At 39.9% G+C, this 15,928-nt stretch overlaps 1 protein-coding gene across 2 annotated transcripts in view; it reads right to left on the reverse strand.

The window, feature by feature from the left end:
* Nalcn (sodium leak channel, non-selective) overlaps positions 1 to 15,928 on the reverse strand; it is a 302,929-nt gene that overhangs the window by 9,010 nt on the left and 277,991 nt on the right. For both annotated transcript variants that reach the window (XM_063246998.1, XM_003477592.5), the window contains exons 31-40: positions 15,326 to 15,419; positions 14,714 to 14,820; positions 14,047 to 14,121; positions 13,223 to 13,342; positions 9,870 to 9,938; positions 8,660 to 8,808; positions 7,748 to 7,841; positions 6,050 to 6,182; positions 5,261 to 5,376; positions 2,535 to 2,692 (exon numbers count right to left, since the gene is read on the reverse strand). In XM_063246998.1, the coding sequence (XP_063103068.1) occupies positions 2,535 to 2,692; positions 5,261 to 5,376; positions 6,050 to 6,182; positions 7,748 to 7,841; positions 8,660 to 8,808; positions 9,870 to 9,938; positions 13,223 to 13,342; positions 14,047 to 14,121; positions 14,714 to 14,820; positions 15,326 to 15,419 (1,115 nt within the window). The remainder of the gene's footprint in view (positions 1 to 2,534; positions 2,693 to 5,260; positions 5,377 to 6,049; positions 6,183 to 7,747; positions 7,842 to 8,659; positions 8,809 to 9,869; positions 9,939 to 13,222; positions 13,343 to 14,046; positions 14,122 to 14,713; positions 14,821 to 15,325; positions 15,420 to 15,928) is intronic.

Consider the following 15,928-nt stretch of genomic DNA (forward strand, 5'->3'; position numbering starts at 1 on the left):
GGCCAGTGCTGGAGCCCAGATTACAGTCTGTGGGGCACTGGGACATTGGTTTTCTCTTCTTTGATAAGTCTCTGCCTGCTCCAGAGGAAAAAAAAAGCACATTTTCTCTTCTTCTCATCCCTGAACTCATCAAGAATCTCATCCTTCTTAATGTTTGTTTCATTCCCTGGGCTAGAAGAACAGCAAGGGGGGAAAACCACCACTAGTGACTTTGGCTGGGTCCCTTTCTATTATGAAGTATGATGAAAATATTTAAATAAAGAAATATTACAGGAAAAGATACATCACCATTAACCCCCATCAAAATATTCTTCCTGGCTTGGGACACTCATTCCATCATTCTTGCCACTTTCTGAAGTCATTTTGGAAGTCTTCTTTCGCAAGTGTCTTCACAAAACAGCCAATGTCACTGCTTAAGTCCATCCAAAGAAAGAGCAGGGTGGTAAAAGGGTTAAGGTGTTCCCTTCTACTTTATCCACCAGGACTGGCACTGTGCAATTTCTGGCTCTTCCCAAGGTCAAAATGAGCACAAAAGGTAAACATTTTAAATTGATTCCAGACATCAGAGCAGCCACAACTGCACAACTGAAGACACTCATGAAAGAGGACTTTCAGAGCTGCTTCAGAAAGAGGCAAGAATAATGTGATATGTATTTTTAAAGTCAAGAGGAGTATTTTAAAGAGGAGGGGGTGGCAATGTGCCTTCTACTATATTTTAAAACTTTAAATATTCTCTTTATTTTTCTATCATATCTGATGCATGCATCTTTGTTCTCTGAAAGGTTCAAAGGTTAATTATTAATGACAACAGCATGTCTACATGGCACACATGCAACCTAAAAACTTAGCATTAACAGGAAAGACTAACATTATGAGAGAGATGGCATCCTTTGTTATTCATCTGTATTTTCTGTCCACCTTTTTCTGCTTCTTAGCTTGTCCATGGAAGAAATGAATAGTGGGAGGCAAAATGGATAACTTCAGAGGAACTTTCCAGGTCCTTCCTGTTTTGATCTCATCTCTTTTCATCTTCTAGCTGCAAGGATATTTCTGTATACCTACATTCTCCCAGAATTTGTGACTTATCCAACACTTGTCAGGTACTCGCAATATGATCAAAATAGCTACTGAGAGTGATGACTTCTTTTTAACTTTCTTTTTAAAAAATTCTTTTAACTTTTCTGAGGCACAGATTTCTCTGGCAAGGGAGCTTATGGGGGCATTTCTTAGAATAATGTTTTAAATGCATGCAATGAAATACACATTATTACAAAGGCTATAATAACATCTAACTTAGGTTAAGTGACGTCTAAGCCTTAAAGTACTGGTGAGCATAAACGATATTTTAAAATTCCAGTCAAGGCAGGCAGTGACATGATTTCTCTAGATTTCTCCTGGTGACAAGGCATAGATATTGTTAATATTGTTGCTTGTTGCTTAACCTCATCATTAGAGAAAACATTGCATTTCCAGGAACAATTATGGAAAATAAAAATATAATTATTTCCCTTTCCAAGTCATAGGCTTATAAGTCTTTTTCCCAGGGGCTCCTATTTAAGAAGCTGTTATTAGTCAAACATTTTCCCCTCAAAATAGGTATCCTGGGATCATAACTCTCAGTAACTCATGATTTCATCTTATTTGCAAGAAGCACATTCCAGATGTCATTAGTTTGGACAGGGTTACACCGGAGCACGTTGGGCCCTATGCAATGTGACTGAGCCCTTAATATGGGAGGAATTTGGCCACAGGTATGTACACACCTGTGCGCACACACACATGGAAATCACTGTGTTTAGACTGCAGTGCACTCGGGGTGCTGCTCCTCCACTATAAACACTGGCAAGAAGTCACTAAAAGCTGGGCAAGAGCCTGGGACAGACTCCCCACCTCCCAATGTCTGAAGAGGCCAATGCCGCCAACAGACCTTAGACTTCCAGTCTCCAGAACCAGGAGAGAGTTGGTTTCTGTTGTTCCAGCCACTCAGTTGATAGCACCTTGTCACAGCAGCCCTGGGGACTGTTACAGAGGTCTCAGAAAGAAGGAAAATCATAGCCTTGGGCTGACTCCTTGTTCCACCTGAGTGCTCATTACAAGTCTGGAAACTATGGCTAGGGGCAGCCACCACAGAGTGGGCCTGCAGAAACTTCCAGAAGTGCCTGAGGAAGAAGAAGGGATCAGCCACGCCTCTGCCACAGGTGAGGTGACCACGAGCAAGTGGCTTCACTTAAACAGGACAGTGCTGTTACCCTAGAATGAAGAGGTGGAAATCCTAGTCTCAGGTCCCTTCTAGTATCCGCTGACTGGACATCAGGCCACTGCCTGTCACATCTCACTGGAAATGAACTCTGGGGGACAGTGAGAAAGGCCACTTCATGCCTGGGATGTGTAGTCCCTTTTATATCCATGGCAATGTGGCTTTTTAGGTTCTGGACAGACTTGTTAATGATATTCACAAAGCCTCTGAGGAGTTCAACTTTTATCTCTGGACTCCACCAGGCACTGTCACCCTGGCTGTGACCCTCGCTGCATACCTCAGGACATCGTGGAATGTGACATCGCCGCCATTGTGCAGCCTCTCCATCTCGTAGCACATGTGCTTGAACAGAAGCTTGTCCTTGTCCAGGTCCACCTCCAGCCGCCCACGCAGCAGCCTCAGTAGGAACTTCACGCGGAACGTGGGGATCACACCCTGGGGGCAGAGCACAACCCCAAGTCAGACCTTCTGGGGGTTCGTTTGGGGGTCTCTTTTCATTTTTTTTTTTCATTTTTTATTGGTACCAGGGATCAAACTCATGACCGTCTGCTTGCAAGGCAGGTGCTTATGCCACTGAGCTAAATCTCCAGCCCCTTGGGGGTCTCTTTTCATAGGGAAAAAACAAGACAGAGCAAAACTTAAGACAGGAGCTATTTCTCCAATGATATCATAGCTAGTACAAGGAGGGAAGAAAGTCGTTGACCAGCGTCTTGGGAGGTAGGCGCAATCACCAGTGCCAGGAGCAGGCAGAGTGGGCCTGGGCTTCTCCTGCCTATGGGACATGGTAACTTGGTACACTGTGCAGTCAGGGAGGACAGAAAGAGCCCCTTACTTTCCCCTGGAGCTAACACTACTCATACCCATCCTATTGTCTCAGTTCCTTCTAACACACTCACTGAGTGCCCAGTGACACATGTGCACATACACGGCCAATGCACATGTGCATATTTTGGATGCCAGGACTTCTAAACATGTTATAGTTTATAACTAGATGTCCCCCAAGATCCTTGTGTGCTCACTGGTGAGGCCTTTGGAAAGGTGATTGGACTACAGGTTTTACAGCTGACTCACTCTTAGGATATTAAAAGACAGGTCACTGGGAGGGTGGTCTGGAAGGCTTTATCTCCCTCCTGGATCCCCCCTTAGCTCTCTGCTTCCTGTCTGCCAAGATTTGAGCTTCTTTTCCTCCTCTACCCTCTGCCATGCTATCCTGCCTTGGAGCCAAATGACTGTGGGCTAAAATATACTCTTATAAGTTGTGGATGTTTTGTTCCAGCAATGAGGAAAGTAGCTAAGACACATGCATTGGAAGTTGTGCTTCCATTGAAAGATAGCTCCTTTCAGTCTTCTGCGTGACCAAAACAATGATATTTATGACCATAAGATTCCCAACTGTGCCTTCTTTCTGTGTCTAAACAGCTCTAAAAGGTCTTTGTACCTTGCAGGCAATGTGGCTGACCACATCAGCCCTGGCTATGTTTCTGTATGTACCTGGTGACCCCTGGCTTCCTGTTGGTCACTGGCATCCCTGTGTACTGGGACTGTGGTTTCCCTGAGTGTATCTGATGAGACCGAGGTCCTGTAGGTGACAATCAAGGAGATAGGAGTGAGCCCAGGTGAGAAGAAATAGCTAGACCACATGTCTGTGCCTTGATCCTTGTCTCAGAAGGAAATCCTGATAGGCTAGATCCCAGGTGCAGAGGGTACCAAGGATAGAGAGAGTGAAGAGAAAGCTGCGAGCTGCCATATGACCCTGGTTTAATGCCAGGAAACCTCTGACACCTACTTTGGCACCACTGATCTTTGCTGGTCATCAGCATTTCTTAAGACTGTTTTTGGATCTGGCCTCGACCTTTCCATGGTTGAATTTTCCTCATCTTTCAGATGCCAGCTAAATGCTTCCTCTGTGGAGGCCTCCTGACCATCCCTGCTGAAGCATGGCTCCTCTCCCACGCCCGTCTGCCATTTTACCTTCACCAATGTGCTCATACCCTCTTGAAATAGTACAGAGTGTCCCTTATCTCACACACCAGGGACCAGAAGTGTTTTAAATTTTGGGTATTTTTCCAGGTATACTTACATCTACATAATGAAATGTATTGGAGTGTAGAACCTGAGTCTAAACATGAAATTCATTTGTGTTTCATACATATGGCCTGAAGGTAAATTTACACAGTATGAGTAAGGAGATGGTGCTTTGATAAGGTCAGATGTGGAATGTTTCACTCATGGGGCCATGTTGGTGCTCATAAATTTTGGAGCATTTCAGACATCTAGCTTACAGCCTGCACTATTACTAGTCATGTTAGTTTACCTTTTATTCTTTGTACACACCCCATTACAATGTAAACTGTTTCTGATCTGTTCTTGCTCTGTCTTCAAGTGTTGAGACATGAACCCTGAGTGCTTTCCAGGATGAAGAATGGGGAAGAGGATAAGGACATGGAGGAGGAAGAAGGGAAGCAGGAGAATGAGAAGTGAAGGAGAAAGAGGAAGAGTAAGTAAAGGAGGAGAAGGAGGAGAGGGGAGAGAAAAGGAGAGAGGCTGCTGCTGGTGTGGTTGATGCTGAAATCTCAGGTGAGCTTTGTGGTTGAAATATTAATACAATAACTCAGAAACAGTTCAGACCAACCACTTTTTGAGAACTTTTAGACTGTATTTATAGTCAGGCTGGCTGCTAGAGGCTGAAGTGATCGTGAAGCTGTAACATACTGCCCTTTGGTGGCTTTGTCTCCTCTCCTGCTCTGAGCTCATGGCTCATTCCTTCAGATTCCTCAACTTCCTGTCTTTGCTGACCTTCCAGAAGACTAAAGAGGATGCTGCTCAGGAAAGGACATGGGGAGGAGCTATTTTATCCCTCTTCCTCTTAGTTCCTTAGCAATGACAGCTTATTGCAGTAGCCTTCAACGGTCAATATATATGAGTTGCCATATCTTAGAAAATTGAAACCGCTGATTTGTTAGTAGATTTTTTTGGGGTTGAGCATGAAACAATGAACTCTACCTCTCTTTTATCATCCACCATATTCCATATGATTTGAAAGTGACGAAGATCATTGTAACTTAAAAGCTGATCCTCTTCAGTGGAATAGAACAAGGAGAAATTCTCCACAATTATGGCTAAAAAAAAGCAGAAGAAAAATCCAAAAGTTAGGCAATTAGTCTAATCTGTCATTTTTTTTGAAAGGAAAAGTAAAACATCTATTATAAACAATGGATTTCATCACCCACATTATAAAGCCAAATTTTTAAAGTGCTTTTAGTATAGTTTCCAAGTTGGCATATTGTACATTTGGACTAAAATTATTCATCTAGTTCTTGGCTCCCAAAACATGAGGGTCATACACACAAACACATTCTGTGTGTGTGTGTAGGCATTTGTGCCAGCTGGCTGTCACCTAGGTTAAGAGCTCCAGAGCAGGTTTTAAAGATTGTATTTGGTTCTGGCCCCACAACTTGGGGAACAACATGTATTGTTTAAAAACAAAAAATGTGATATTTTGAGGCCGCCAGGGTAGCCCCTCTCTGAAATTCGTTTGATGCAATCTATGAGAAGAGCTCTTTTGAAATTAGTGATCATAATAAATAGTAAAATTCCTGAAATTGCAATCAACTGTCATTTACATACCTTTTAAAGGTCTTTCCAACTTCTGTGTTGAGAGGCAATAATTTATAATTAAGGCCATGAAACACCCACCCCAAGCAATCTTGGGTAATTACTTGAAAATTGTACATAATTATCTGAGTACCTGAGTTTGAAGAAATGAAAAAATATTCAATGAACATCACTTACCTACAAGCAGATTTAGCATGATGTAGGCAATGATGACATAAAATGAACAGAAGTACATGAGTGCTCCTGCATAATTTCCACAGTCTGTAGCCCAGTATGTAAATTCATCTGGAGTACAGAAAGGAGGCTGAACCTGAGAAGCAGTGAGAGAAGAGGGAGGACAGGGCAAGAGGAGAAAAGAATACAGAATTCTGCTGACTGTAGTTAGTGAATGTATTCCTAACCAGGCAGACTACTATTAACTTCAGAGTCATCTTGCAGATACCACATACACTGGGTAAGTCATCTGTAGCAAAAATCAAAAGGAATATTTCATCTGTGCTATGTTTTCTGGTATTGTAGAATCCCAAGTTCACTGCAATTGTTAGAGCCAATTTCATGGCACTATGAAAATGAACTGGCGTCTTCTGATAGTGGTGCATCCTCCTACTTCTGCTGGCCCCGAGTTCTAAGTAGCTGCTATGATCAAATTACGGAAAGTCAAATAAAAAGGCATTTCAAACTGTTCAGACTTAGGAAATGGGTTACGATTTAGGAAGGTTAACTACGCATAGCAAATTCACATTTAAATTGTATAAGGAGTAATCCTCATTTTTGGGGCAGCACTCTGAGACATTAGGGAACAGCACAAAATTCAGGTTATCATTCTCTAGGGGCCCCTTAAAATGCCAGCACCTCTAGCAAAATGCCCTGGTTTCCCTCAGCCAGAGAGCACCTATTTACACCTGCATTCTCATAGCATTCTGCTGCTACTTTTACTTAGAATGTATTCAGTTCTGCCTTGGGTTATATTGGATTTGGTAAATTTTGTCTGGTGCATAAAGTGGTATAGTTCTTACTGTGTGCAAAGCTTGAGCCACATATTTGGAACAGACTGCAAAGAGAGACTGAAGCCTGCCCCTCTAAGGCCCCAGTACTGCACAGTGCAACAGGAGGCCCGTGTGGCAATTTAAATTTAAATCCATGCTAATTAACATGAAATAAAGATAAACTTGATGTAAAATTCAGATCCTCAAGTGCTCAACAGCCACATCTGGCTAATGGCTCCTGAAGTGGACAGCCTAGATTCCCACCACTGCAGAAATTTCTACAGGACAGCGTTGATCCAGAAGGTGAGGGGCTGATGGAACACAGACATTTAAGCCAATAATTCAGTGCAGTTGTGGTCCAGGCCTCAAAGGAGCAATACAGAGTGTTGTGAGAACACAGAACCTGCAGTCTAGAGTAGGGAGAAACAGTAGAAAGAATAGATACTTAAACTGAGATTAGAAGAATGATACAGAATTATCCTGGAGGAGATAGGGTGCCAGAGTAAGACCAGCTGGGTATCAGCTCCAGGACAGCTTGGACTTGGAAATGAGAACCCAGCCTATGGCCCAGGACAGACCAGGGCTCAGTAAATCTGTTGAAAGCAATAAATTTAAGAAGTTGAGCACCTCTATTTAACTGCTACAATGATAAAGGTCAAAAGGACAATGCTCAATGTGTACTTATTGACTAAGACAACAGCTCAGGTTAGGTTAGTCAATATTGTCTTCTATATATTAATACAATGTAATGGAAAAGGTGCAATTCATGGCCTAAAAGGCCTGGATACAAAGTTTTGATTTTAACATAACAACACCACAATACTGCATTGCCAAAGAGTTTCATCCTGATTCTAGGTTGAGACACTGATAGAGATGAAGGAATATTTACCATACAATCATGCATAATCTTGTTCCAGTCTTCACCTGTGACAATTCGGAAGAGTACAGTAATAGCTTTGCCAGCTGAAGAAAAATTTGCATGCCTAATTGAAGAAAATGAAAAGCCACAATGTGAATAATATGGTTTGTTGTGATGTTTGTTATCACCAAAACAGGTGGATTTTGCAGCAATTTTGGTTGCTACATTACCATTTCCAAAAGTTAGATGATTTTACTCATTTGTTTTATTTGTCTGCAAGTATAGCTGCCTGAACAAGTCACTTCAAGTTTGGACACCAACTGATTTTCATCCATCTTGAATGGCTGAGTGAGCAAGTTTTGACAGTTAAGTCATTCATTTACTCATTTGGACTAAGCTATGGGAAGGAAGCCACATATATCAAATAAGTCCTTTCTTCATATGGGACATTTGTCTTCACTTGGTTGCTTCAATACATTTAAAAAAATGAAATGCTCCCATAAGAATTAAGAAAACTTTTGAAAAATACTTTCTGTACATTAACACAATTTTGAGCTTCTAACCTTCCATATTTTGCTGAAAAGAGAGACATTTCAAAACTGCTTCATTCAGAAAAAGTACGGAATTTTGGGGAACAACCAAGAGGTAGGAACAGTGGTGGAATTAGGAGTCATATTCCCAAGGGTTAGTAGGATTATGGATTCTTTGTGTTTTCTTCATTTCTGAATTTTCTAAGGTTTCTAAAATAAACACGCATCACTTTTTCAGTGGGAAAATGCCATTTAAAATTCAGGTAATTTATTTTATTTTAATTTCTAAATGGTTGTTTTCCTTTCCGTCTCCCCTAGTCTTTAATGGACAAAGAGATCTTTTAAGTTTTTCATGATTTCATTACTAAAATGGTTGCTGGATAAATGAATAGGAAGGTAAATACACACCCACCTGTTGATGTTCTCTCCATACTTCACAGTGCCAAATAAAACAACGCCAGCAAAAGCGTAGCACAGCAGTAGGAGGAACATCCCTACTATGATGAAGAAGCTTTTGTACATGCTGACGACCACAGTGAGGAGGAGCATCTTCAGTGTTACCTGGAAACGAGGACATTTGGTATCAGACAGAGATGGAGAGAATAATCAATTGACCAAGCTGTGGAAGGTCCGGAAATGAATATTATTTAAACTGTTTGGCTAGAGACTGACTCTCAAGAATTTATCACTCAAAAGTTTCTTTCTACTAGGTATTAAATTTAAATATTGTTTGGAAATCATCAGGCATTGAAAAATTCTATTCATACTTCAGACTGTTCAGTATTTTAAGCCACATTAATAAAAGTAGCAACCCAAGTTTTTAGCTTCCAATTTTCTCCTGCCTTGTTTTTAGTTCTCCTTAAACACATTTTTGGTTTATGGCAAGTGGACTCGGTTTATTTTCACAAAACTCAAACCTAATTAATTGCATGCTAAATAATCATAAAACATTAAATATATTGATGATATGAATATGTGATATATATACATATATATATATGAAGGAATATTAGTAACAAAAAAGAAAAAAAATGTCACTAAAAAAAGAAAACTATAGCTAGAACAAAGGCATAACCATTAACCAAGAATATACTCCCATCTAGACCCATGGAACCATGATAATTCACTAAATATTTTTATTTGCACTAAAGTTATCTTTATTAAATATAAAAACAATACAAGTAAAAGGACATCTTCTAGGGTCATTAATTTTTATTTTTGTGGCTGATGTATTATTTTTTATTGATAATTGTGTATACTCTGTGACTATGAAGAACAAATGAAGCAATATAAATAGTAGGAAATATCACAAGACAATTAAACTACTAATTTGTTTTTACATTTAATATTTTTAATCTTGACTTCATGTCACCTGTCTCCCACTTTCCTATTTGTGTCTTCCATTTTGCTCTTCATCTACACTTTGGTTTTCGCAAGGAAGAGAAACTGTGATATTTAAGCTCGAGGCTCTGCTTTATTTCACTTAATATCATTGGTTTCAAGGTGCAGTCATTATTCAATAATTTGTGGGCTACAACTCTATGCACTTTAGATGACTGAAATTCACTGGCTACTGTGCTGTCACGGGTGACCTTTGATAGAATTCTCCACTGCATACTCACATGCTTTCCACAGATGGAGAAAAACCTGAAGACGATCACACATGCACCCATCATGTAGGTGTACGCATTCTGAAATGTAAACAGCAGACAGCCTCTCATCACTTGTACAAGAGATCTCATCACAATTCTAAGCTTCATATTAAGTCTTCTGTGAAGCCTAGTGAATGAATAATTAGCTTAATAAAATGTGAAAATTCTTATAAGAAATTTATCTTTAAAATGGAGCTGAAAAGGTCACTGCCAAAACTCATGAATAAATATTAGCCAGAAAATCAAATCTCAAATGAAACTTTAGGTCCTTGTTTTGCTTAACTGAATTCTGTATTTCAAAATTTATTTTATGTAACACAGTGACTAGCTCCTCTGAGGACAGTGTGTGACAAGAAACAGAAAATACAGGAATCTTGGCCCAGAGGAAGGGCTCATGTTGGTGAAGGCAGACTGAAGACCACCCATATGTCCAATCATCAATATGATTTCAGAAAAGTTCCCTCTGCTCAGGAACATATGCAGTTCTTTCTTTAAGTGTGTAATTAAAGCAAAAGATGACTCTACTTCATGACTAGGAAGGCTTCCTCTGAGAAACAAAGATCTCACCGGCTACACAGCAATAACAACTTTGACATTCAGCTGATGCCAAAGTATGACTACTCTCCAAGCCAACTCCAACAGTCACAGATGGGCAGCTGGGAAGGGGGTCCTGTGAGAGCTTTCGTGAGGTGTAAGTGAAGAAAGTGTGCCCATAGCATCTCTGAAGGGAGGACAGGCTGCATCTTCCTTCCCCACCTTTCTCGTGGGCCACTGTGAAATGGGACCAGGAATGAACACTCCTCTAAGACCAGAGTTCTTGGGAAGACAATAGAAACAGTCAAGTAGAATGGACAAGTCGGATTTGGGGGCTCAGGTTTACTTATCTGGAGACATCTGGTATTAGGAACCCTATTTTACTTTTCTGCTTGGATGGAGAAGCTTTTAGCTAAATACTTATCCAGACAAAGAAAAGTATGGACTTTGGAATCCCTTTTCCTAGGTCAGCTCAGGATCTGTTGTGGATATCTTCTTCCTTTGCGTTCTGATGGTAATGACAACCCACACCTTCTAGGATGGTGATCTGATGAGTTTTCATCTGGACTACAATGTCCTGAGGAGACCCACTTTAGTGTAATTTTCACTGATGTGTGAGCATGCAGGGACTGTCCATTTAATTTTGCAGACTAGGTTTACAAGAGCAGTGACTGCTTTTGTTTTGCTCATTTCATTCTCTTCTGTTCTAGCACAGTGGCTTACACAACTTTGTGCTCAAAACTATCTTTCAAAAAACACAAATGTAGATGACTGAAAGTTCAGGTAGCCACTAATGCTCCACACAACAGCTGGTCTAAAAAGGACACTTATGTTCATGGAGCAAGGCAATTTTTTTAAAATAAAGCAAGCTCTTTTTGATGATGTAAATGGATTCCATATGTTATAGATCTTATGCATTTAATACTAAAGAAGATGGGAGAATGGGGAAACCAGTGATGATACTTTTGATGAGGATCAACGAAGACTAATAAAAACAAACATATTTTTAATAAAGCCTATGGGTTGGTATAATTGTTAGGAAATTGACATACATGATTTCATGGACCTCCCTAAATGCCATTGTGGAGTAGGTGGATTATGAGTTATATTTCTTGGTTCAGAACAAGGATTACCAAAGACAAATAAATTTTTTTTTTATTTAAGAGGAAAAAGAGAAAAACAAAAACAAACCAAAGCGGCGTAAGGGTACACGCAATACAGAACTACAAAACAAAACAAAACAAAACAAAAAACCATAACAGTAAGAAATTACCTGCTAGTAGATTACACACTATTTTCTTGAAAATAGTTCCTCAAATCACAGTATCAAAGAACACAAGGTGGACATTCAAACAGGGAGACTGCAAACAGCTGTGTTCAATGTTCCAAAAACATTGATAAAGTCAGCTATTTAACACCCCCAAACACACTTGCTGTTATATCCGTTAGAGCTCTTTTTCTTTTTTTTTTTTTTCCCTCTCTTTTTTACAACAAAATTTACACATCTTGGATTTTATTACTCCTTAGTGCTTATTACTTTCTTTGGGGGGGGGGAAGAATACAGTCAAATATGGCAAAACAAAGCTGTCAGTCAATACCAAGGATAGACGTAGCACATGGTGTAGAACAGAGTACAAGTTTATCAACAATGGTTATCAACGTTGTCCCTTGTTTCCTTAAAAAGAATTGTCTATCTTATTAGATATTATAAAGTTGGACAAAACAGTAGAGAACAAGACCAATAAAACTTAGGCATTGTAAACATTACAGGACTTCCAAAGAAGACAATAGTCAAACCAGAATGGGTATCTTAGTGAATCTTATTGTCTTCAAAGTAGTTGCCTATGTCTTCAAACTTGATACTATCATATAGAATGGAACAGAGTCTAATCAGTCAAAACAAGATCGTGGGAGTACTACAGGACTTCAAAACAAGTTAATAGGAAATCGAAAAGAGTTACTATTTATATATCCTAATTTTTTTGAATTTTTTCTTTAATTAAGACAAACATAAGAAATGACTAAATAATTTTTTTTTGAAACAATAAGGGGGAGATTGAGATAAAACAGGACATAACAATATAACAATAGAGGTCACAGCATGACTGTTTCAATAACCTAGTACTTCACCACCTTATAACCTGACTTACTAGTAGTTACCATAGTGTAAAGACAAATAAATTGATCACAGCTGGACAACGGTGAGTCTGAGACTAGGACCCAGATCTCCAAGTGCTGCAATACCCAACACATAATCCACCAGCCACACACGCTTTCTGAACACTTGGAAGGTTGCCAATTTAAATAAGGCTTTGCTGTAAAAATAAATTCCACAGAGATTTCATACCAAAGGAAAAAAATAATTAATAATTTTATATAGTTTACGTGTCAAATAATGGTATTTTCTATATGGGCAGCTTAGAAAATATATTATGAATGTATTGTTGTTTATTTCCTTTTAAATTTCTCCTAAAAATTTAAATGGAGCCATATCTTGTTTTCCCTGGATGGCACCACTCTAGATAGTAGTCAAGTGGACACACTGTTGTAGATTTGGAATTGAACTTCAGACTGAAAATAGAATATGAAGGCAGTTTAGGAAAAATAGAATATAGATCTGGAGATGGGAATGGTGTGCTTCAGAGAAATGGAAGTTAAATGTCTTGGAGGCTGAGGAAGCAACCATGAATCACAGGGTGAAATACTGATCATCGGGGGTAGGAAGGGTACTATGTTTCAGCTCAGGAATCAGGATAACCAACTGAAACAAAGTTCCACTGTGTGCTTACCAAGAGAGCGAAGTGAAGCACCACCCACACGACACCCAGGGATGTCACCAGGAGATCATATCGATTTCTTCTGCTTTGCCAGAAGCCAGCGGGTGACATTGCTATGATCTTCATGGTAACCTGGAGAAAAGCAAGGAAGAGATTGGAGGGTGTTCAGCACAGGTTTAAATCTATTAACTTAAGACACGCTATGCTTTTACGGGATGTAGTAAATGGAAAGACTTCATTGCCAAGACAAACGGTTTTCTTTTTAAAGCTAAGTACGCTACAGCCTATATTTGCCACATTTTCCTCTTGTTTTTTATTACTAGCTCTGAGAGCAGGATGTTTTTCTCTCTTAAGTAAAAGACCAAAGATTTTCTAAACCATCAGCCGCTATAGGGTGAAATAACAATCTGCTTGTATTTCAAAGACCAATACACTGGAAAGCGATATTATACAGATCACACATTAAAATAATGTTGCCTGGGCCAACTCTTCACTTTGCTATCACATTGTAATTTGAATCCCCGAAACACAGTGGCTTGTGCGGTTTGCCTTAAATAGCTGCACTCACATAACCAGACAGGCCAGTATTCACACGTTAGGCATCACTTCTGCGACTAGAAACATTGGGACTACAACTCAAAGTCTTTATTTGAGTCAAGCATAAAGGCCTAGAAAAGGAAATAACCTTTTTAGCATGCCCACCTGCCCCCTGCCTCACCCCCAAAGCTTCAAAGACCTTGGAACCCAGAGCTGAAAGAAGTGCCATTAAAAGGGGGACACATTCACTTTAAAATTGTGCCTGGCTCCCCCCAGGGCCAGCCAACTCATTACTGTACCTCTAGAACAAAGATGAAGGTGAAAACAACCGACATGGTCGCCAGAGGGACAGTCACTGGGTCCTCCACGTCCCACTGGAACAGGAAGAACACGCAGTTGGTGTCACATTCCCCACACACACAGACCTCCCATTTTAACACATGCTTGAATTTTAATTTTTGTACTAAGGGATATGGACTGCAATGGCTAAGGCAGTTTGCAGTGTTCTTGGATGTAACAGAAACCACAAATACAGCCCTGTTTTATTTTCTGGCAGATTAAGTATTTGTATTTTCATGTTTATGTCTTCTACCTATTCTGATTTTATTGTAGTACATGGTGGGAGGTATGGGTCTAGATTCTTCTGCATGTGTTTACTCAGTTTTCCAAGCACCATTTGCTAGAAAGATGTTTTTTTTTTCCCCCAGTGTATGTTTTTGACTCTTTTGTCAAAGATTAGGTGGCTTAATGTACTGAGGTTAGCTCTTTGGAAAATGGGAAGGGGGTCCAGAGACACAGGGAAGGGAAAGAGAGAGGAGAGAAAGGGAAGTAAAAAGAACTAAGCCATGTTAAGTACATGTCCTGGCCCCCTGAAATGAATGTAAATATCATGTCCTGCAAACATGTACTAATCATTTTGTTTTTAAAGTCTATTCACAGAGTTCAGAATGAAAGCAGCCAAAGTACCTTAACAGAGAGCAACACGGATTGGGCCAGAACAAGTAATGCAATGGTCCTCTTAAAAAATGGGTGCTGCGTTATGTCATACATTTTAGCTCTAAAACCGTCATTATCTGGAAAAGAAAGGTTTAGAAAGGGCATTTTAGACATGGCTCACGCTCACTTTCTTGTGTTTCATTTTCTTTAATGCTCTTCTCCAGCCCTCACCTCCCCCTCCCCACCACAGGTTCAATCTGCTGTGAAGAATCTTGCAGGAATGGCTCTGGAGGTTTAAAGCAAAGGTGCAGGGCACCATCAGTGTTGGAAGAAGTGTATCATTCCACTGCTGTCAGTTTAATACATTTCACTCCAATTTTTAAAAGGCAAGCACAAATATATTTTATTTAAAAATCTGGTCTTTTCATTAAGGTTTATTCTGAAGGCACTGAAGCACGGTCTTTAGCTGGCTGATTTTAATAGCCTTATGGAAAGGTCTGGAGTTGGGAGCCTGTGTCTGAATTAACTTATGCACAAACCTCCCAGGGGCCTCACAATTATTATTTTAATTTAAATCTGAGACTCCTGGGGAATCATGAACACCAGTGCCCAGCATGAATAAAATCAGAGCATCTTTGATACCAGGACGAGGTGGGAGATGGAGGGGCTGTGCAATCTTCAGTCTGCTCTTGAGATCTTCCCATCTTCTCTGATCTACGGTCAGCAAAGCTGTCCCCTTGACAAACAAAGAAAGCAGCCAAAGGAAAAGGAAAAGGAAAAGAACATTGTGCTTGGAATGGCTTTGCAAACAGGGCTGACACAGTGCTTGGCATAAAGATATTCTTCAAACACGGTGGTGGCAAGTGAAGCATGCTCAGAATTCTCAATCGGTCATGAGAGGGGTTTCCAAATTGATGGCCACATGTTTCAGAGTATTCAGCAGCCCTCAGTTTTTATCTTTGAAGATATTTAACAGCCAGGCTTGAGAAAATTTCAAGAAGGCTTTTTACACAAATCCATTTTCAAAAAGGGATACTAATGCTGGCGAATTTCATGTTTCAGAGCAAAACCACAGCTTGACAATAGTGCTGTTTCTAGTTACGGCTATTTCTTCCATTTATTGTTTAAACATTCTAATTTGTGCAATTGTTAAACAATTTTTAAGAGGCACAAAGCCAGGGAACTTGCCCCTTTAGAAGTTAGTGCTGTGATAACTTGCTAAAGCAGATATTTAGCAGGAATCAA

Source organism: Cavia porcellus, unplaced genomic scaffold (assembly GCF_034190915.1).
Source record: "Cavia porcellus strain 051 isolate PalLab524CR breed Dunkin Hartley unplaced genomic scaffold, mCavPor4.1 scaffold_4, whole genome shotgun sequence".
NCBI lineage: Eukaryota > Metazoa > Chordata > Mammalia > Rodentia > Caviidae > Cavia > Cavia porcellus.